The 21,903-nt window shown below is 44.9% G+C and overlaps 1 protein-coding gene across 1 annotated transcript in view; it reads left to right on the plus strand.

Annotated features, from left to right (window-relative positions):
- The window catches only part of HSPA4 (heat shock protein family A (Hsp70) member 4), a 2,799,623-nt gene that overhangs the window by 919,588 nt on the left and 1,858,132 nt on the right, over positions 1 to 21,903 (plus strand). The window contains 1 exon segment of the mRNA XM_044069267.1: positions 16,405 to 16,538. Within this exon segment, the coding sequence (XP_043925202.1) occupies positions 16,405 to 16,538 (134 nt within the window).

Raw genomic sequence — 21,903 nt, forward strand, 5'->3', positions numbered from 1 at the left:
GGGTAGTCCGCTGTCCAGTCGGCCCGAATACCAAAGTATATGGCTGACGTCGGTCAGGGCGCATTAGACTGACGTCAGTACGTCAGGGTACTAATGCGCATGACCGACGTCATATCCTCAGTCTTTTTTGCCGCATGGTCCGATGCAGAAGCAATTTTGCGAGTGCAGGTTGGCGTTCTGAAAGTTTCTGAAGCCAGAGTTTCAGACCGAATCAAAGTTGGCTAAGTACCCCGTTGGGGAATATTTTGGTTTTTTCTTGCCTCAGTATTTAACCGGATGTCAGAAAAAGTGAATAACTGTATTTCTTGTGGGAAACAGATACCTTATAGGGATTACCATACTTTGTGTATACCTTGTTTAGGGCCTGAGCACGACGTTGTTGGATGCCGCTCTTGTGCTAGATTTAACAAACGCACTATTAAGAGAAGGTTAGACTGTGCCAGGTTAGTGTTTGGGAAGCGTTGTAATTATAAAATGCTGTCGCTCCGACGCCGGCTTCGGCTAAAAAACGCAAGGACAAAACAACAAAGCCTAGAGTGGAGGAACCGACAGTCCCAGACGTCGGTTCTTTAGAGGGCTCAGTGGAGCCGGAGGTTTTGCCAGGTGTTTCTTTGGAGTCTCAGGGAGAGACTTTACTGTTACAGGATGTATCCTCTCAGGAAGTAGGCCAGGCTGAGGGGGCTTCTCAGGTGGCTGTTCTTCCCTCTCTTCCTAAGGTGGTCAGAGCCTCCCCTTCTGTTTCCAAGACTTCTTTGAGGGGCAGGCCGAGTTTTGCTTCAGTGGGGGTTTCTCCTAGTACTTCAGGGTCTTTGCCTAAGAAACATATGCTTAAAATGGCAGAGGATTTGATTACTATGATAAGAGGTTCTATGCCCCCTCCTGATAAGAGGCCTAGGGTGGAATCTGAGTTTGAGAGTTTTGAGCACTGCTCGGAGGCTTCTGAGTCTTCGGCTGAAGACTTGCAGGAGTACCCTCCTTATTCTGATTCTGATGTGGATGATTCTACTCCTTCAGCTTCCCCTCCTGAGGATTTTTCATTTTCAGAGACTCTGCATTCCATGAGGGAGCATTTTAAATGGGAAGGTCAAGATTTCTCTGATTCCAGGAAAAGGCTTAGGGAATTCTTGTTTTACCACAGCACAGGCCTTTAGCTATACCTCCTGTTTTGAATGTGGTGGAAGATGTTTTGCAGAGGCTTCCTGAATCCAGATTCTTTGCCTCCTGCCCCAGTTAAACCGGATAGGTATTATAGGGTGCCTGGAGCTCATAAGTATCTTTTAAGAGTCCTAGGGCAGACCCGGAAACTGTCTCTCAGGGGCCTAAAGGTGTGAAAGCCTCAGTTGTTAAAAATCCTGTCCCTCCTGATAAAGAGGCAAGGGCTTTGGATAGATGGGGAAAGAAAGTGTATACTTCTTCCACTTTAGCCATGAGGGCGTTGAATTGTCAGTTTCACATGTTAAAATATCAGAATTTTCTTCTTTCACAGTTGAAATCTAAGGTGGATGCTCTGGCGGAAGGTATTGAGTGTAAAGAGTTGCAGGATTTAGTTCGTGTCTGAACAAGTGGGTAAACATTCCCTGCAATGTGGTTTTGATGCTGTGCAGGCCTCCTCCAGGGTGGCTGCCACTGGTTCTGTTCTTCGTAGGCACGCCTGGTTGAGAGATCAGAACTTAGCTGAGCATGTTAAGACAAGGATTTTGGATGCTCCTTTACAGTCTGATGTGTTTGGTTCGCCTGTGGAAGCAGTTTTAAAGAAGATGGAGGACAAGGCTGTCTATGCAAACTGTTAAGGATTTTTTGCAGGTGCAGCCTCCGAAGTTTAGTAGAAATTGGCCTGCTAAGGGATGGACTTATCCTGCTTATGATTCCCAGTCTAGGGGTAGGTCTAGACGTGGTAGGGGCAGAGCTCAAGGTGCTTTTAGGCCTAGGACAGGGAGTTCACCTGCTCAGACTTCTGGTGAGGGCAGGGGTCAGTCCTTTCGTAAGCAGACCCAATGACCTGCCTTTTCAGCTGCCAGTGCCTTCTCGCCTGGCGGCACCTCTAGGAGGAAGACTGTCTCTTTTCAAAGAAAATTGGGATTTAATTACCCAAGACAAATGGGTTCTGGATATCATTCACCATGGTTACAGGTTTTATTTCCATACCTTGCCTCCTTTCAAAGGCATGCCAGACATTCCTCCTCTACAAAGGCAAGAGGCTCACAAGCAAATTTCTCAGTTACTCCAAATAGGGGCCATTCAGCCGGTTCCTGTGCCAGAAAGGGGCCTAGGATTTTATTCTCGCCTGTTCCTAGTACCAAAGAAGGGGAACACGTGGAGACCAATTTTGGATTTATCTATCCTCAACACTTATCTGGACATTCCCAAGTTCAAAATGTTGACGTTACAACAGCTTTTACCTCTGCTGGGCAAGGATCACTGGATGGTAACTTTAGATCTCAAGGAAGCTTACCTTCATGTGCCTATAAGACTAAGTTGCAGAAAGTATCTGCGTTTCGAGCTGGAAATTCTCATTATCAGTTCTCTGCATTGCCCTTTGGCTTATCTACTGCCCAGAGTATTCACAAAGGTTCTGGCTCCAGTGATAGCTTACTTCAGGCTAAAAGGAATTCAAATCTATCCTTACTTGGACGATTGCCTGATTCTGGCTCAAGAAAAGGAAGACCTTCTACAGCATTTGGAATATGTCATAGCAGTGCTAAGATGCCTAGGGTATTCTGTGAACGAAATAAAGTCCAGTCTAGTACCCTCTCAAGACATGTGCTTTCTGGGTGTGAGACTGAATACAGCAGCCCAGATGGCCTTTTTAACCCCGGACAAACAAAAGAATCTTTCCAGTTACTTCCATCAACTATCTCTTCAGTCCGGGCTGACTGCAAGGACAGTCCAAGCCTTAGGGTTCATGGCATCTTGTATTCTGGTGCTTCCCAATGCCAAACTGCATATGAGGAAGCTACAATGGTATCTCAAAAGTCTATGGACACAGCACTGCCAGGATTTGGACACTGTCATTCAAATAATACCTTGCATTCAAAAGGAATTTTTGTGGTGGGCTCAGGAATGTCACCTAAACAAGGGACACTCTGTGACCCGGCCAGAGGCGAGTCAGATTCTAACGACAGATGCCTCAGACATTGCTTGGGGAGCTCATCTAAATGGAAAGTGGATACAAGACAAGTGGCCTGCCAGACTACAGCATCTACATATCAACATGAAGGAGATGTTAGCAGTCCAGTTTGCATTAATGGCTTTCAAGGAGTTACTTCTTCCAGGGCAGGTGTTGATTCTAACAGACAACACAACTGTCATGTGGTACATCAACAAACAAGGGGAACACATTCTTACCCATTGTGCAGGCAAGCAATGATTTTATGGGAGACTGCGCTAAGCTTGCAACTAACTCTTCAGGCAAGGTTTCTGCCGGAGCACAGAACTCCTTAGCAGATGTGTTAAGCAGACAAATCATGGATCCCCACAGTGGAAACTGGATCTTCATGTATTTCAAAAGTTGACAGTGTCCTGGGAACTCCAGACATAGATCTGTTCGCTTCTCCACTAAACCACCAGCTGCCAAAGTTTTGCACAAAGAGGTTTCATCACACAGCTTGGAAAGTGGATGCTCTTTCTTTCAGTTGGAAAAATCTTCATGTGTATGCTTTCCACCTCTGCCTCTTCTTCCAAAGGTGCTTCTAAAGGTCAGACAAGACAAGCCAAGGATGATTTTAATAGCTCCGGATTGGCCTCGGCAGCACTGGTACCCATTACTGAGGAATCTGGTAAAGAAGCCTCCTTGGCCTTTACCCTTGATTCCACATCTGTTGTCTCAGAAGGACGGTCCTGCTCAATGTCAAGCTTCACTCTCTTCATCTAACAGCCTGGCATATTCTGTTTTGAAAGACAGCAGGTCTCAACTTCCTCAACAAGTTTTAAATGTGATTATGGAAGCCAGAAGACCTAGTACAAGGAAAGTGTATGCAGAAAAATGGAAGAGATTTTTATTTTGGACTGCAGCAAAGAATTTGGAGATTTCAGAGCCTAATTTGAGTGTGGCTCTTCAATATCTTACTGAGTTATTGGACAAAGGTTTGTCTTTCTCTTCCATTAAGATTCATGCTGCAGCAATTTCAGCTCACTATGATTGTGACCCACCATTGTTTTCACATCCTTTGTTCAAGCAATTTCTTAGAGGGCAAAGAATATAAGACCCCACGAGAGCTCCTACTCCTGCTTGGGATCTCAATTTTGTGTTGGAGAAACTTACTCTACAACCTTTTGAGCCTGCAGCTACTGCTGAACTGAAATACTTGTCATGGAAGACTGCTTTTTGTTGGCCATTACTTCTGCAAGAAGGGTTTCTGAGTTACAGGCCCTTATGGCGGTTGAGCCTTTTTGATTTTTCATAAGGATAGGGTATCATTACGTACTAATCCTTCCTTTATGCCTAAAGTGGTTTCTAGTGTGGCTTTAAACCAAACTATTCATTTGCCTACTTTTATGCAGATCCCCAAAATAAAGGGGAAAAGATTTTGCACACTTTAGATGTACACAGGCAATTGTTATTATTTGAGCAGGACTAAGGATTTTAGGCAGTCTCAGCAGTTGTTTGTTTCTTTTGCTTTGAGTTCTCAGGGCAAGCCTGCATCAAAACAAACTATTTCTAGGTGGATTGGGTTTTGCATTGCATTTTGTTATTCCCATCATGGCAAGGAGATTCCAGCTGGGATTAGGCCTCATTCCACTAGGGCTACTGCCACTTCAACAGCTTTTTTAAGGGGGGTGGCAACTAAGGATATTTTGGAGGCAGCTACTTGGAGTTCAGTGCATACTTTCTCTAAGCATTACCACCTTCCTCTCTACTCTAAGTCTAGGGCTGGTTTTGCCACAGCTATTTTGCAAGGCATGTTATCAGCTCCTGCTTCCTTATGATTTGCCAGCCTCCCTTACCTCTGCTTTGGGATTCTACCCAATAGTTAGGACTGCAGCAATGTGGAATGAAGAACATAGTACAGTTTTGTACCTACCATAAATGTAGATGTTCGAGGATCCACATTGCTGCAGTCCAATTTACCCTCCCTCCTTCCCCTCTGTGTTTAGGGGTGGTTGTGTAGGTGAGGTTATATTCTGCTAATTTTGTATATATATATATATATATTTTGATACAGATATGTTGGGAGTTTTTGGTTTTGGCCTTATCTTTTCAGGGTCTTCTGACATCTGGGGCAAGAAAAGACTGAGGATATGACGTCGGTCATGCGCATTAGTACCCTGACGTACTGACGTCAGTCTAATGCGCCCTGACCGACGTCAGCCATATACTTTGGTATTCGGGCCGACTGGACAGCGGACTACCCAATAGTTAGGACTGCAGCAATGTGGATCCTCGAACATCTACATTTATGGTAGGTACAAAACTGTACTTTTGATCAGCTGTTTGTATCTTTCTCCTAACTTTTTGCGTCAGGCAGCTTCCAAAATTACTCTGGCTATATGGATTGCTGATTGTAATTTATTGATTGTTCTAAAAAACGCTTGGAGTTGCATTGTCCTCCTAGAGTTCATTCCAGTAGATCTGTGGCTATTTCATCTGTCTTTTCATCAAGAACTTCTGTTGACATCTGGCTGCAGCTACTTGGCCAATGACTCATACCTTTGTTACACATTGCAAATTAGACATTGTTTCAAGAAGCAAAGCTTCCTTTGGATCGGCAGTTCTCCAGCATGTCCTTCCTTGAGGGTCTTCCAAGAGTTTTGTAACTGGGGACTTGACCCATTTGCGAGGAAAAAGGACATCAGATTTGGAACTTTTCTTACCATAACTGTGTTGCCCATTTTCATTCTTCCTTACCTTCCCTCCCAGCCATCCAACGGCTGTATCACTCCTAGAAGGATCTTTGGATGATATTGGATTCCTCATGTTTCTGGTTTGAGCCTCAGTCTGTTTTGTCTATAACACAGTGGACAGTAAGGCAGCAAACTGAGGAGTTGGGGATGGGATAGAGCATTATGGGTAGAATTAGGAGCTTGAGATTTGAATCTGAAGTCTTGTATATGCGGCAGAGTCTGATCCAAGAACCATTTGTGAGGAATAATGAAAAAAAGGACAACAAATTATGGTAAGTACATAACTTCCAGTTTCTTAGTTTACTGCCTTCAAGACCCAGAAAAGTAGGCAGCAAATCCAATTCCATTGCAGGTGACACGATCCAAGATTCTTTTAATGGTTGCACCTCCTACGATCCCTTCTAGAATGGTTTTGACAGCCTTGGCTGGAGTTCTAGATCAGGCAATTGAGCATCCTCCCAGATGTCTGCAGCAATCATGAGGACTTGCCTGACATTTTGCTGGATGTAGTCATGGGGCCCACCTGTCTGTTCAGTTACTCCCAGACATTGATTGAGGGGGAGGATGTTGTTGAGGGTTACAAATTTAATTTTGCCTTAAACCCCAGTGTGTGTGTCTCTCTCTCTCTCTCCTTCCCCTGCCAGATGTTATCCCCTCAAAAGATTGTGGCAGAGTTTAAAATTACTTAATCATTTGTACATAACTGACATCCAGGTGGTCCTGCTGGACCATTGAGAGCTATTGTGTGGGGAAAAAAAAATCCTGGGGACCCCAGGCCCATTCTTTATTGGTAATTTCGGGACTATACCAAAATGTTTCTTGTGTGGTCTTAATTTGGGCAGTCTGTCTGTATTTAGCTAGAGGAGATTGGATGTACTTCTTAGGCCTTCAGGATGCTTACCCATGTAAAAAGCTGAACAAAACAGTCCCTAAGGTTCCTGCATTCAGATCCATTCATTCTAGATACATTAGTTAAGTTTCACCTCAGCTTTAGGGTGTTCGAATGAATTTGTTGCAGTGGCACAATTGACAGCCACAGGGGGACCAAGCTAGAAGAGCTATTTCTTGGCGCCCTTTCCTGAAGGTCACTCTTTTCCAGTAAAGGTGTCCCTGATCGATCTCTCCCTATCATTTCAAATGTTCCCAAGCCCTATTAGCAGCTATCCCAGTGCTTAACATTCATAGGGTGCAAAGTAGCTGCATCGACTTTGGCCAGGCTTCCACAGATGGCTTGTTTGATCTCTAAGGTTGCTGTCATTCAGGGCTGTCCTACAGTGCCATCTGTACAGTGGCTCAAAGTATTAGTTTTCATGACATTCAGCATTCTTGTAACTCCCTTAACTTTACATGACTTAAATCAGAAGGCCTTCTGGTTCTTGAGTGGGCATAGGTAGAGTAATTGAAACATGAAACCTGTGCCTTGGCTATGCAGACTCCTGTTAGGGTGGTTGGATGCAGTCTTTAATCAGGCAGTCCTTACTGTGACTTTGCATCCTTGGCAGGTGTTAAGTACAGGGTTCTACTTTTCTGTCATCCATTTACTAGGGACATCTGTGATGGAGACTGGTCCATCTGTCAAAAAGTGGGACTTCTCTCTGCTTTCCTTTTATTTCCTGGGATGGTGAGGCTTTTCAAGGCTAAGTTCATCTTCATGGTCTCTTGTTCCAGTGGGTATGGCTTCTTTTTTCTGCTGCTCATCTACTAGAAAAATTATTGTTTCTTCCCTGAGTCCAGACCAATCTGTTTAATTTGTCATGCATATCTCGGAGACCTTCATTCCTGATGCCATACGGGTTTGTTTCCGTAGTTCCAGTAGTTAGTGGCCTCTTTTGAGAGATGGTTTCTATTAGCTCTTTCCAGAATCTAATTACAAAGGTAGAATGGTTCTTTTTTTCTCATTTGAGCTGAAGCCAAGGGATTGTACCCCTTTTCTCTCCCAGTCCTAGCTGTGCTTGACTACCTTGCTGGCATTTTGAATCTGACGTAAAATTTTGTATCCCTTCTATTCAGTGTTGCAAGTATTCAGCCCATTGATCTGGCGTCTGGCCTGCATACAGAAAATTAGCATGAAGTCTTAGTTCCTCCTTAGCTTTTTTGGCTTCCTTAAGTGTTTATAGCATTGTTTAAGGGTCCTTTTTAAGGCCGTTGTTTCAGAAGCTAGTTCCTCCTTGGAACTGTTTTAGAAAATGTCCCTTGGGCACTTTTCAAATGAATCTACTTCTGCAAAGCTAACTTTGCTTATTTTTCTAGTGGATAGCAACTTCCATGAGGATTTCTGAGACTTACACCCACTGCACTGAACCTCTTTTTCTGGTCTGCGACTCTTGTCTGTCTAACCCTTCTTGCCTGCTGAAAGTGCTGTTAGAGTTCTGCCTCAAGCCGTTTATTTATTTTTTTTTAATTTGTGCTAATTGTGGGGGTATTGCTTGTTATGCCCTCAGTGTTCATGTGCAGTTGAGATGTTTAGAAGAGACCATAACTGTCCTGAAGCATTCACAACTGTTTCACAATTATTTTGGTGGGAAAGCCCCCAAGATAGAGCTTTCTAGGTCTTTCTTTCCATCCATTTTTGTTGTACTACCATGACAGTTAGTTACACTGTTGGCTTAAGGCTGATTTGTACTGTGTCTTTAACAGCCTTGACAGACTTCTTTAAGAATGCCTGATTAGATATATATATATGGGGTGCATGGTGGTCCTTGAGTGCCTGTGCCAAGGACTATAAATTGTAATTTGTATCTAGAGCCAGCACTTCATTTGTAGCCTTTTTGTTGAGTAGTATTTTGGCATAGGATCTCCCATGATGAAGAACTTTGGGGCACTGTCCGAAAAATTGCTGAGGAAGGAACAGCTTCCATCATCCCCCCTTTTCCAATTTTCTACAATGGGTCAGGGAATTGTTAACTGTTGCCAGTTGTCTTGATTCAGTTCCAGATTTCTGCTGCCTTTGATACTCATGCCTGACTGTCACAGATCTTCTCTCGTACAGTTCATCCACATCTCTGCTGGATGCTCTCATTTCCTCTTACCGCCTTCCTGTCTGTCCCAAAATCATCACCAGATTGTCTTCTGCTTTTCTGCATGTGTCCTGAACCACTGTAATCTGTTCTTTGATCTTTCTTGCAAATGGAGCTACCTGGCTTCTTCTCTTGTGTCCACATTTCTTCGTCTGTCCCACAGAGTGCATCCTACCACCCTTTTCAGGCACTTCATTTCCATCACCTCTAACTTCCTCATCTGCTGTGCCTTTACTGCCCAGGTTTCTGTATCATACAGTAGTACTGGTTTCGCCATCTCTTGTACACCTTACTTTTCAGCTTCTTTGGCATTCTTCTGTCATTCACTACTCCTGAGACTCTGTTCATTTGGCTACAGCCCCTCTGATTGTAGCTTTGACCTTTTCATTCAGACTTCCTTCTCCTCAACCACCCCTCCCAGATACTTTAAGCTATTAATCTGATGTCCTTCAAGGATGCATCTGCAGTCCTTACAAATGGGTTGTCCTGTCGTCAGGCAGCCCTTCGGTCGGCCGGATTCCAAAGTCTGGGTCTGGCCTCGGCTGGTGTCGCACTTCACCCGACGTCATCACTGCAGGTCTTCGGGTATAAAGGCATCAGCCGACGCCATTTTCCTCCGTCTTTCTTGCCACGTGGCGCCCGAAGCAGAAGCTGTTCGCAAGTGCCGGTCGGTCAGATCCAGAGATTACTACTACCGAATACTACTTCGAAGACTTCTAAAAAGCTAAGTACCCCGTTGGGGACTCTTTCTTGCCTCAGCCGATGTCAGACAAAGTGAATAACTGTTTAACTTGTGGGAAACAAATACCTCATAAAGATTTCCACTCTTACTGCTTACCTTGTTTAGGCCCAGACCACGACGTAGCAGCTTGTTTAGCCTGTGCTTCCTTCAACCGACGAACGCTTAGGCGTCGGTCAGAGTTTGCTGAACAGTTTTTCGGCTCAGATTTTGCGTACATTATGCCGTCGGATCCTCCGACTACTCAAATTGTTAAACGCAAAGAAAAGGACCGACACTCGCGGACCGCGGTTTCGGCCGAAACCACAGTTAAGCAAACCGCGAGTGTCTCTGTTTCGGCCGAAACCGAGCAAACGGGTCAATCTTCAGCCGAATCCATGACTACTACCGAGGCCCCTTCTACCCTAGTTGATTCGGCCTCTGAAGTTTTGCCTACTACTGTGGTTTCTCAAGAATTATCGGACACCATCCCTTTGGATGTCTCTTCCCCAGCACGTGGTGCTACTAGGCCTCCTGCAGCCATGTCTATAAAGGCCTTTGCCAGGGCTAAAGCAGCCAAAACTGCTAAGTCTGTGCCTGTTAAGCCCCCCTCTCACAGGCCCAGTCCCAGTTCCCAAATGCTTACTCTGGCAGAGGATCTCATCTCTTTAATAAGGGGATCCCAATCTCACCCAGACAGGGCCTCTCAACCTCCAGAAAAGAGACCTAGAGCAGAGCTCCCTGAGCCAGTGTCCTCAGATGACTCTTCTGATGATACAGACAGTACAGACCATCCAGAGGCTCCTTTTTCTACTTATGAAGATTCCGATGCTGAAGAATCGATTCCTTCTGCCTCTCCACCAGAGGAATTTTCCTTTGGGAAACCTTACATGCCATGAGAGAGCAATTCCAATGGCAGGGACAAGATTTCTCAGATTCAAGAAAAGGCTTAGGACCTTTTTACACTTACCGCAACATAGGCCTTTAGCTATACCTCCAGTTCTTCCTGTTGTGGATGATGCATTTAATGATGCTTGCACTGCTCCTGATACTTTACCTCCAGCCCCTGCTAAGCCCGATAGGTTTTACAGGGTCCCGGACACTCATCACCACTTATACAAGGCTCCTTTTGCAGATCCTGAGACTATCTCCCAGGGGCCTAAGGCAGTAGCTTCGACCTCAGCGAAAAACCCTCTCCCTTCTTAAAGGGAATCCAGGTCCTTAGAGAGATGGGGTAAAAAAGTATGCACCTCTGCTACTCTCTCAGCTAGAGCTTTGAACTGTCAGTTTCATATGATCCAATACCAAGAGTTTATGCTTGATCAGTTAACTAAGAAACTGTCCTCTGATGATTCCTTAGATAAGAAATATGTTCTAGAAATGGTGAATAACATTCAGCAGGTTAGTAACCATTCTTTAAAATGTGGCTATGATGCACTGGAGGCTTCATTTAGGTCAGCCATGACTGGCACAGTTATAAGAAGGCATGCATGGTTGAAAGAACAGGTCTTGCCGGATCATGTTAAAGCAAAGCTATTAGATGCTCCTATGGATAAGGTCAGTCTATTTGATTCTCCTGCCCAACAGGTAATGAAGAAAATGGAAGAGAAGGCAAAATCTGTACAAACAGTTAAAGATTTCTTACAGTTTCAGCCCCCAAGGTTTAGCAGGAACTGGCCTTCCAAAAATTGGTCCTTTCCAGACTCCTCTAAAACTCAGAGAGGCAGGAATAGGCGTTCAAGAGGCAGAAATCAATCCAGAGGAGGTGCCTACAGGGGACGCCAGTGGCAAGGCAATAACCAACGAGGCACAGATACAACCACTACCACTGCAACAGGACAATCACAGTGACTTGGCTCTGACACCGCCTAACAGGGAACAAATAGCAGCACCCTTAGGCGGAATGTTAGCCTTATTCTCAAAAAACTGGCACTATATCACAAGAGACAAGTGGATTTTGCAAACTATAGACCAAGGCTACAGGGTTCATTTCCACACTTTACCAGTAAAAAGAGGAATGCCAAACCTACCACCAAATCAAAAGACAGAAGCTCTAAAACAAATAGCTCAATTAACAAAGATGAGAGCTGTGGAAAGGGTACCACCTACAGAACAGGGCAAGGGATTTTACTCCAGGCTCTTCCTAGTACCAAGAAAAGAGAAAACTTGGAGACCTATTCTCGACCTGTCCGCTTTAAACACATTCATTATTGTTCCAAAATTCAGAATGCTGACCATACAGCAACTTCTTCCCATGCTGGGCAAGGAGTATTGGCTGGTAACTCTAGATCTCAAGGAGGCATACCTGCACGTCCCCATACGACAAAATTGCAGAAGATACCTCAGATTTCTTGCAGGATCAGAGCATTATCAATTCTCAGCATTGCCCTTTGGCTTATCTACTGCGCCCAGAGTGTTCACGAAATGCCTGGCATCAGTAATCGCTCACTGCAGGCTTCAGGGAATCCAAATTTATCCATACCTGGGCGACTGCCTGATACAAGCGGACAACAAAAACAAGCTGACACAAGACTTACAAAGAGTCATTTGCTTACTACAAGCCCTGGGATACACAGTCAATTTAAAAAGTCAAGACTGATACCATCCCAAACAAGAACATTCTTGGGTGCAGAATTGGACACAGTAAAACAGATGGCATTCCTAACTGCAGAAAAACAAGAACAACTTCCTCTTTACTTCTTGGCATTAACAAAGCAGAACAAACTAACAGCAAGGAAAGTACTGCAGGCCTTGGGCTTCATGGCATCCTGCATAATCCTGGTCCCCCATGCCAGACTGCATATGAGAAAGCTACAGTGGTACCTAAAGAATTTATGGTCTCAACACAGGCACAGCTTAGAAACCGAAATACCACTAATCCCATGCCTGAAACAAGAGTTCCAATGGTGGGCTCAGGCATGCCAGTCAAACCCAGGTTTGTCCTTCCACAGCATTCAACCAAGCCAAACCATCACAACGGACTCCTCAGACCTCGGTTGGGGGGCCCACATGCTGGACAAGTGCATTCAAGGCTTATGGACTCCAGATCAGCTGCACCTGCACATAAATCAAAAAGAAATGCTGGCAGTAAAACTAGCAATCCAGAATTTCAGACCATTCCTCAAAGAAGGCCAATTGATAAGGACAGACAACACCACAGTCATGTGGTACATCAACAAACAGGGAGGCACTCATTCATACCCCCTATGCCGAATGGCTCTGGACCTATGGAATATGGCTCTGAGTTACAACATTCAGTTACAGGCAATATTTGTACCGGGAAAAGAAAACATCCTAGCAGACATGTTAAGCAGAACTACCTCGGATGCTCACGAATGGATGCTACACCCGGACATCTTCAAGGCCATCACAAAGATATGGGGAATGCCACAAATAGACCTATTCGCATCCCCACTCAATCACCAGCTCAAGAAATTCTGCACAAGGACGTACCACCCACTTGCTTGGAAGGTGGACTCTCTATCCTTCAGTTGGAAAGGCCTGACAGCATATGCATTTCCACCTCTTCCTTTGATGCACAAGGTACTACTAAAAATCAGAGGAACGTCCAAGGATAATCCTGATAGCTCCAAATTGGCCAAGACAACATTGGTATCCATTACTGAGGAGCATGTCTCGGGGGGAAACGTGGACACTACCCCTGATTCCTTTGATGTTAACTCAGAGCGACTACAACATCCTGCATCCAAACCTGAAAACTCTGCAACTGACTGCCTGGAACATTACATAAGAGCAACTAACCCAGAATTATCCAAAAGGGTTAAAGACATTATCCTTGAGGCCCGCAGACCTTCAACAAGAAGGAGCTATGCAGGAAAATGGAAAAGGTTTGTCATTTGGAGTACTGAAAGAGGGAAAGATGTGTCAAAGATAGATATTGCCAACATCCTGGAGTATTTAGCAGAGCTTCTCCATACAGGCCTGTCCTATTCCTCCATCAAGATACATGCATCAGCTATTTCTGCAGAATACAGCTTCGATCCCCTTGTCTTCTCACATCCTCTACTCAGGCAGTTTCTGAGAGGAATTAAGAATGTAAAACCTCCTAGGAAACCACCATTACCAGCATGGTACTTGAACTTTGTGCTAGAAAAATTGACACTTCCTCCATTCGAACCAGCAGCAACAGCAGATCAACACCTATCCTGGAAAACTGCTTTCCTGCTGGCAATTACTTCAGCAAGAAGGGTTTCGGAACTACAGGCTTTAATGGCAGTACAACCCTTCCTAATCTTCCATCAAGATAGTGTCCATGAGAACTAATCCTACATTTATGCCTAAGGTGGTATCCAGAGTGTCTCTAAACCAGGCAATCCACCTACCTACCTTCTTTCCCAATCCACAGAACAGGGGGGAAAGACTGCTGCATAACTTGGATTTACATATACAGTTGCGCTACTACCTGGACAGAACCAAGGGCAATAGAAAAACTGACCAGCTTCTAGTAGCATATGCAACAGGAAGGGAAGGAAAAGCAATTTCCAAACAGACAATCTCCAAGTGGATAGGAAATTGCATACGATTCTGTTACTCCTACCATGGAAAGCAAATTCCACAGAACATAAGGCCTCATTCTACTAGGGCTACAGCCACTACCACAGCTTTCTTACGAGGAGTGACTACCAAGGACATTATAGAGGGTGCTACTTGGACCTCCGTGCATACATTTGCCAAGCATTTTAACTTACCTCTATACTCTAGATCCCGAGCAGGGTTTGCCACTGCTGTTTTGCAAGGGATCCTAACTACACCATAATTTCTTCTTCCTCCTCCCCTAGTTTGGCTATGGTATTCTACCCATTTGTAAGGACTGCAGATGCATCCTTGAAGGACATAGTACAGTTTTGTACCTACCATAAATGTAGATGTCCGAACAGGATAGCATCTGCAGTCAGGATTACCCACCCTCCTTCCCCGCTGTGGTACTCCTAGGGTATTTGCCCACCTAATAGCTAGCTGGGGGGGGGGGGGATTTCTTATGGTGTATTTGTTTGTATATATGTACATACATGCTTATTTTTTGTTTGCCTTCTACTTTTTTGGAAACATTGGCATTTATCCAAAAATGTAGCTATCCAAGAGGGCAACTGGCATCTGGGGCAAGAAACACTGAGGAAAATGGCATCGGCTGATGCCTTTATACCCGAAGACCTGCAGTGATGACGTCGGGTGAAGTGCGACACCAACCGAGGCCAGACCCAGACTTTGGAATCCGGCCGACCGAAGGGCTGCCTGACGACAGGACAACCCATTTGTAAGGACTGCAGATGCTATCCTGTTCGGACATCTACATTTATGGTAGGTACAAAACTGTACTTTCCACTCTCTACCCTCCTATCTCATTTCATTCTGATTTCCCCAGTTTGATGCCAATACCACTGTCTTAATTGTGCTTTTTCATCCCATGTGGCTTCACTTTTGCATTCCATTCCCCTATCCTTTGCTGAAGTTTTTGCTCAGTCTGTCTGTAATGCCACACCGTTTGCACACAGCAACTTTATTTTTCTGTCTCTGTCTCCTCTGACCTGTTTGCTAATGTAGTCCATCACTATGAACAGTCGTGGGCTCGGAGCTGAACCCTTTTGCACACCCACGCCCACTGGGAACCCCTTGTGAGACCAAGCACTGTTTGTTCTTGAGTCATTGGGTCCTTGTACATAATCTGCACTGGATTATACCAGTGTTTGAGACTTGGAAGCATCGCAGTACAGCCCAGATCAGCTTTCTTGGGACTTTGTCATATGCTTTGTTATAGTCTAGGAATGCCCAGTTGGACTCCTTATCTGTAGCTTCTTCTCAACTGTCTCTCATTGCAAACATCAGGTCAGTTGTGCTGCATTCTGATCTGAATCTGAACTGCTCATCTCCCATATTACATTCTACTACTTTGTATCCATTTATTAGTCACCCTCTCCAGAACTTACATGGTGTGACAGAAGTTTGCTTCTGTACTGCCCACAGTTGTGGATATTCCCTTTGTTATTGTACACTGGAACAAGTATGCTAATTCTCTAGTCATCTGGGGTGCACCTCTCTCCACACTGCAGTGAGTACCCTCAGGATCCATTTCTCCCGTATCTCACCCAGCATCTTTATCATATCTGATGTGACCTCATTTGCGCCGGCTGCTTTCCAGGACTTCATGTTCCTACGTGCTGTTCTTCTAGGGTGGGCTCTTTTACCTCATCATAGGCTGTATATTTGGCAATACAGCTTCTGTGGGTTTTTCTTCATTTAGAAGCTGCTTAGAAGTACCCCTTCCCATCTGCCTTTTATGTCCTGTGGTCTAGTGAGCATGTTGTTGCTGGCATCCCTTATGAAGGGCGTCTGACTGTCGTCTTCTTTGTCTTTGCCATGCAACCTGATAGTTTTTGAACCACCTACGGAGTCACTTTCCAGGAGCTGGAAGAGAGTGCTTCTGATGTCCTGTTCTTGGCTATTACAAAATGGACTCTTCCATGTGATATAGGAATTATGTAGTTATCACAGGTTTGTATCGGTGATATTCACAGTTATGTCCCTTCTCATCAACTATCTTCACTCTATGATATGGTCTTGGATCCTTGCTTATACATGGTCTCTGTGCAGCTGCCTCAATCTGCAGAAAGGAGCTAGGGCAATACATTATGGGATAGAGAGGAAAGGGCGTCAGAAGCTGTGAAAATGAGCAGTGCAGATTCATCCTTAATACCTTAATGCAGTACTTGTGGTTACTGAAGACAAAATGTGATTATGTACCTTTTATTTTGTATTAATGTTAAAAGCTATGGTTTCCATTAACATTTTTTACTTATTTTTATAATTCAGTTGCCCTTGCATATGGCATTTATAAGCAAGACCTTCCTTCACTTGATGAGAAACCACGGAATGTAGTTTTCATTGACATGGGCCATTCGGCATACCAGGTTTCGTTGTGTGCATTCAACAAAGGGAAACTGAAGGTAGAGTGATTTAACTTTATTGTTAAATAAGGTAATTAAAACTATATAATGAAGTTATTCAAGGTCTAAGTAAGTATTCTATTTGGAGAGTTTAAAGTTTTATTGTAAATGTAGAAGGTTGCTATTTTTTTTACAGATACATTTTTTAGGTTTTCTAGTGTTTATTGCTAATTGCCTTCTTAAGGAAGGGTTGCTGCCGCAGTGGATGATATTTGGTTTTCTTTTTGAGGTATTGGTCTTTTTTTTTTTTTTTTTGAGTTGTTCCTGCTAATACTGGCCTTTCACCTATGATGCTAAAACAAGCCAAGCAGAAACTTGGCAGTTTGGATACTGTGAAGTTTACTCCTTGAAATTTATGTACCTAGTTCACTAATAAAATTCAAACTTTTTAATGTACTACAAAATAATAAAATAGGTAGTCCACAGTTGAGTTAAAAATGGAATAACCTGTTTCAATAAGGATTTTCAATAAAGGATATTTCATTTTTAACTCTGCTATGGACTGCCTATTGATAAGTTTTCCTATCTTGCCTTCATTCTTGCTGGTTGGGTTTGGAGCCGATCATCTGCTCCGACTTGGCTGCATACCAAAGCTCGAGAACTTCAACTGGCTCGAGGCTACCTCCTATCCCAAGATACCTAGAGGGCTGTTCCCCAGATCTCCTTTGCTGCTTGAAGCATCGGGGTTATCTTCACTGGCTCAAGTTGGTTATTATCTTTTATCTTTTTACCACCTGTGTTTTGATGAAAAAAACTTTTAGGGGTAGTTTGTATATTCCTCTTTTAGTGTATTACTTGTGTACAATTTTTCCCTAATTGGTGTGCGTTTTTGGCCGATTTTCCCTCCTTTCTTCAGGCCTTTCCCTCTTAAAGGATATGTTTGTTAGAAGAGCCTTTTATATTTTCAGCCTGTTTTTTCTTGGAGGGCTTCCTTCCTGTCCCTAGGAGTCGCTGTTTAAGTTAGAGGCATCTCCTCAGGTTGGAGGAGACTGTTTAACTTTTTCTCCTCCAACCTGTTTTCCCTCCTTGTTATTTAAAAAACAAAAAAAAAAAAAAAACTTTGCTCTAATCTTCTCTTTACCTTTTGTGTGGCTGACTGTATTGTTAGATTTCTTGCCTATTAGTTGGTTTCTTCTTTAGCTTAAATGTCTACTAAAGAAGCAAAGCAGTCTGGCTTTAAAAAGTGCGATTCATGCACCTAGAAAATGTCTTTAATGGATGGACACATGAGTTTACTGTTTAGGGGCAGTCCATTTGCAGGACTCCTGCTCCATATGTAATGGCTTGAAGTGCCAGGGTCATGTAGGAAAGAAAGAATAAACTTATTCTATGAGATTTACTGAAAGGACCCTTTGAGGTATCTGTAGAAGGGAATCTGGCTTCCAAATCTGACAAACCAAAAAAGTCAGCTTCATTGGCTCCAGCTTCTGAGCTTTAAAGTAGGCATGAGAAACAAGTATCTTCAGAACCGAAGATTGTCAGTTCTGACAAACCTAATCTCCCCTTGGTTCCATCTGAATCCTTGGAACTGTCGCAGAGCCAAAAAAGGAGTCTGTCACCAGCATTACAGGCAGTATGCTCGGTCCCACAGTCTCCCTTACTACAATTTGTGGCGGATAGTCACAGGTCATCTAACCACTCCGCTCGGTCCTCCTGAAGTTTATTGGACGATTATGTGGAGCAGGTGGTGAAGAGGCTGTTGGACACCAGCCCTGGCAAAAATTCTTTCGAGTTCAGTCCATCTGAATGTGGAGCAGAACATTGAATCACAGGTACCCACCATTCCTCCTCAGACTCGGACAAGTTTGGAGCCAGAGTGTCAGGAAGTCATTGTGGTGGAACCGTTGGAGCCTGTAATCACCTCCCGATGTCTCAGTTCTGACATCTGCTCCGATCACGTCTATGCTGTCTTCGATTGAGGGATCTGGGAGATATCTCTCTCTCTCTCTCTCTCAGTGCTTTGGTTCAGGTGATTTTGGTGCCCACATCAGCCTCTGAGCCATCCTCCTTGGTGCGGGGAAGATCTGGTTCCTCGGGACTGGAGTCTCTGCCCAGGATCGCAGTGCCTTTGAGGTGATGAGTGTGCTCTCCACTGAGTCTGCTTCACCTTAGACTCCAGCCACTCTTCCCTTTATAGGGCCATCTTCTACTTCTATGCCATCCATCCATCACCCTCACAGCAGAGAGTCAGTGCTGCAGGAACCCCCTCTTCTGACACCTCCCCGGAACATCCACCCAAGGAGGTCCGTCGAAAGAGACAGTATAAGAGGGAACACGACTCCCCTGAGTCTGTCACTTCTGGTACCGATTTAGAGGACTCAGAATGGTCCCCTTGGTCACCCTCTGAGGATGTCTTCTTTTCGGGCATCGTAGAGATCCTTAAACAGAGGAGCGGTTGGAAAACCTTCTCTCCTGAGGCTGAATCGGTATACATGGAGGCATTTGGGTCTCGCCCCTCCACCTCTTGGGTGTCTCCACCCTTCGATCAACTCTTGGCTGTGGTAAGTCAGAAGGCATGGGGCTTTCCGGAGTCTGTGGAGCCTGTTCCGAGGAGGCCCAGCAAATTCATTATGGCCCCAGAAGATAGTATTTGACAAAGGGGGTTACAGTAGATGCGATGGAGGTGGCGACTGCCACCAAGGAGGAGTTAGCTGAAACTTCTGCATATGTCCATCCACCAAACAGGGTCTCGAGCGATGGGAAGCATATGCTCTCATCAGCGACATTTACCCTACAGTCGCTGAATTACTTATCACAATTCCCTCTACTTCAGAGGGATCTCCTTAAAAGAGCTAGGAGATATCCTATAAGGTACTACAGCTCAGGGTATGTCAGACCAGATAAATTCTCAGCTTGCGACCTTAATTTCTATTACGAGCTCCATGCACCTCATCTCCTATGCGGCCGATAGAGCGAGTAGGGCAGCAGGCACAGGAGTAGCCCTTAGGAGACATTTCTGGATGCTCCTTTGTGATTTTGCTGAACCCTTCAAGTCTTTCTTTACTGATGCCCCATTCGAGGGCTTGTCCTTGTTCGGGCCGAAAGTAAAGGACTCTCACCAGGAGCGAACAGGATGGCAAGGCTGTCTGATGTAGGAGTGCGTTTCTCTGCTCCACTAGACCTTATCCCAAACCTCAGAAGAGCAGAAAAATGCGGTTCCAAAAGTCCGAAGGAGCCTTGTCGGATGCTTGTGATGTTTCCCCCAGGGGCAGAGGGGGGGAAATAATGGAAGACACCACCCACGTGGCAGGCCATAGAACCAGGGCGACAGATACATTCTCTGGTCAGCCCTTCCAGCACTCCTGAAAGGAGGCCCACCTGTCCACCTCTGGAGGCAGTCGGGGGAAGACCATCACTGTACCCAGGTGCCTGGCTACAATTGACTCAAGACAAATGGGTTACAGTCCATTATATCCAGGGGATACAGCATTCCCTTCCATTGTCCACCCCATCCATCAAAGTCTATCCCAGACATTCCACCTGGTCAAAGGGATTAAGCAACCATAGAAATTCAAAGGTTGTTGGAGTCATCCAAGAAGTGTTTGCAGGCCAAATTGGATGCAGAATTTACTTGAGGTACTTTATAGATCCCAGAAAGACAGAGGACTGGGAGACCAATATTGGATCTCAGCAGACTCAGGTCAGTAAAGAAAGCAAAGTTTGGATGTTAACGCTTCAGTCTATACTCCCTTTTCTGGAACAAGACAATTAGATGTGCTCCTTATATCTTCAGGATGTGTACTACCACATAAAGATGGACAGGTGATCCAGAAGATATCTACGCTTCCGGCTGGGAGACTGTCATTATCAGTTCAGAGCTCTGCCCTTTGTTCACACTGCAGCCCCCCCGAGTGTTTACCAAATGCATGGCAGTAGTCACGGCTCAGCTGAGGCGTCAAGGATTCCAGGTGTTTCCATACTTTAGATGACTGGCTCCTGACAGCCACCACCAAGCATCTACTAATCAGAGCAAGGGATGCCACCATCCATCTCTGCTCAGACATGGGCGTTGCCATAAATATAGAAAAATCTGCCTTGTTGCCATCACAGTGCTTTACCTTTATAGAGGCAGAATTAAACACAACATGGTAGAAAAATTGCCTGAAGAAAATACAAATGCTACGCTGTCAAGTGTCTGTCCTACTCATGAAGAGAAAGGTACAAGGAAAATTGGTCCTCAAGCTCTTGGTTCAATGGTAGTGACGATAACACTAGTCCCGCTGGCACGTCTGCACATGTGGTTTACAGTGGCTACTCTTCGCACAATGGTCCATGCAGGAGCTCACCATGCCACACAAGATTCTGATTACGGATGCTTGCAAGAGGGATCTACTATGGTGGCTTCAGTACACTCAAGTAACAATAGGCAGACCATTTGTTCTTCCCCAGCCTGTCGCTACAGTGACCATGGACATGTCCCAGATTGGGGGGGGGGCATTATCTGGGACAGACTGTCTAAGGGGCTTGGAAAGATCACTAGTACCACTTGCACATCCAGTGTCCCAGAGGTGAGGGTGGTCCTAATTGCTTTGCGAGCATTCCAGAACTCTCTTCCATTAGGGACTCTTGCACTTCAAACCGACTGTGTCGGTGGTATAGTACATCAACAAACAGGGGGGAACCAGATCCTATCCCTTGTGTTGAGAGGCCCGGCGAGTTTGGCAATGTGCAGTTTCTTCTCTCCGCTTTCTGACAGCAATGCACATCCCGGGGAAATCCACCGTAACAGCAGACAAACTAAGCAGAGCAATTCTCATCCCTCACGAGTGGTCCCTGAATCAGGAAGTTGCAGATCAAATCTTTCGCAAATGGGGCCAACCTTGCTGTGGCCTTTTTGCCATGCCATTCAATGCTAAATGCAGGAAATATTTTGCCCTCATTTTCCCTCTGGGAGAGTAACCGAGGGATGCACTCATTCACGATTGGCCCCCGGGACTATTTTGCCTTTCCCCCCCGTTTCCATTAATTTCAAAGATTGTTCAGAAAGCCAGTTTGTTGAGTCGCAGGATATTTCTCATTTCTCCTTACTGGCCTAGTCAAATATGGATGTTCTTCATGTTTCACTGTTGCAGTCATTACATTTGGGTAATCTGCTGGCAGGTTGCCCTCAGTCGGCCTGAATATCAAAGTCTTGGGTCCTGCGTCGGTTGCTGTCTCCTCTTCCATGACGTCAGGTCGTTAGGGGTATAAAACATGCAGCTGACGCCATTTTTATTCAGTCTTTCTTGCCGCGCGGTGCCCAAAGCAGAAGCAGTTGGCAAGTGCCGGTCGGCCGACTCCTGAAATGTTTGCATTCGAGTTTCAGAACCGTTGGGGAAACTTTTTCTTGCTCCTTACCAATGTCAGTAAAAGTTAATAATTGCAT

This window comes from Protopterus annectens, chromosome 4.part0, assembly GCF_019279795.1.
Source record: "Protopterus annectens isolate FY-2018-M chromosome 4.part0, PAN1.0, whole genome shotgun sequence".
In the NCBI taxonomy this organism is placed as follows: Eukaryota; Metazoa; Chordata; order Ceratodontiformes; family Protopteridae; genus Protopterus; species Protopterus annectens.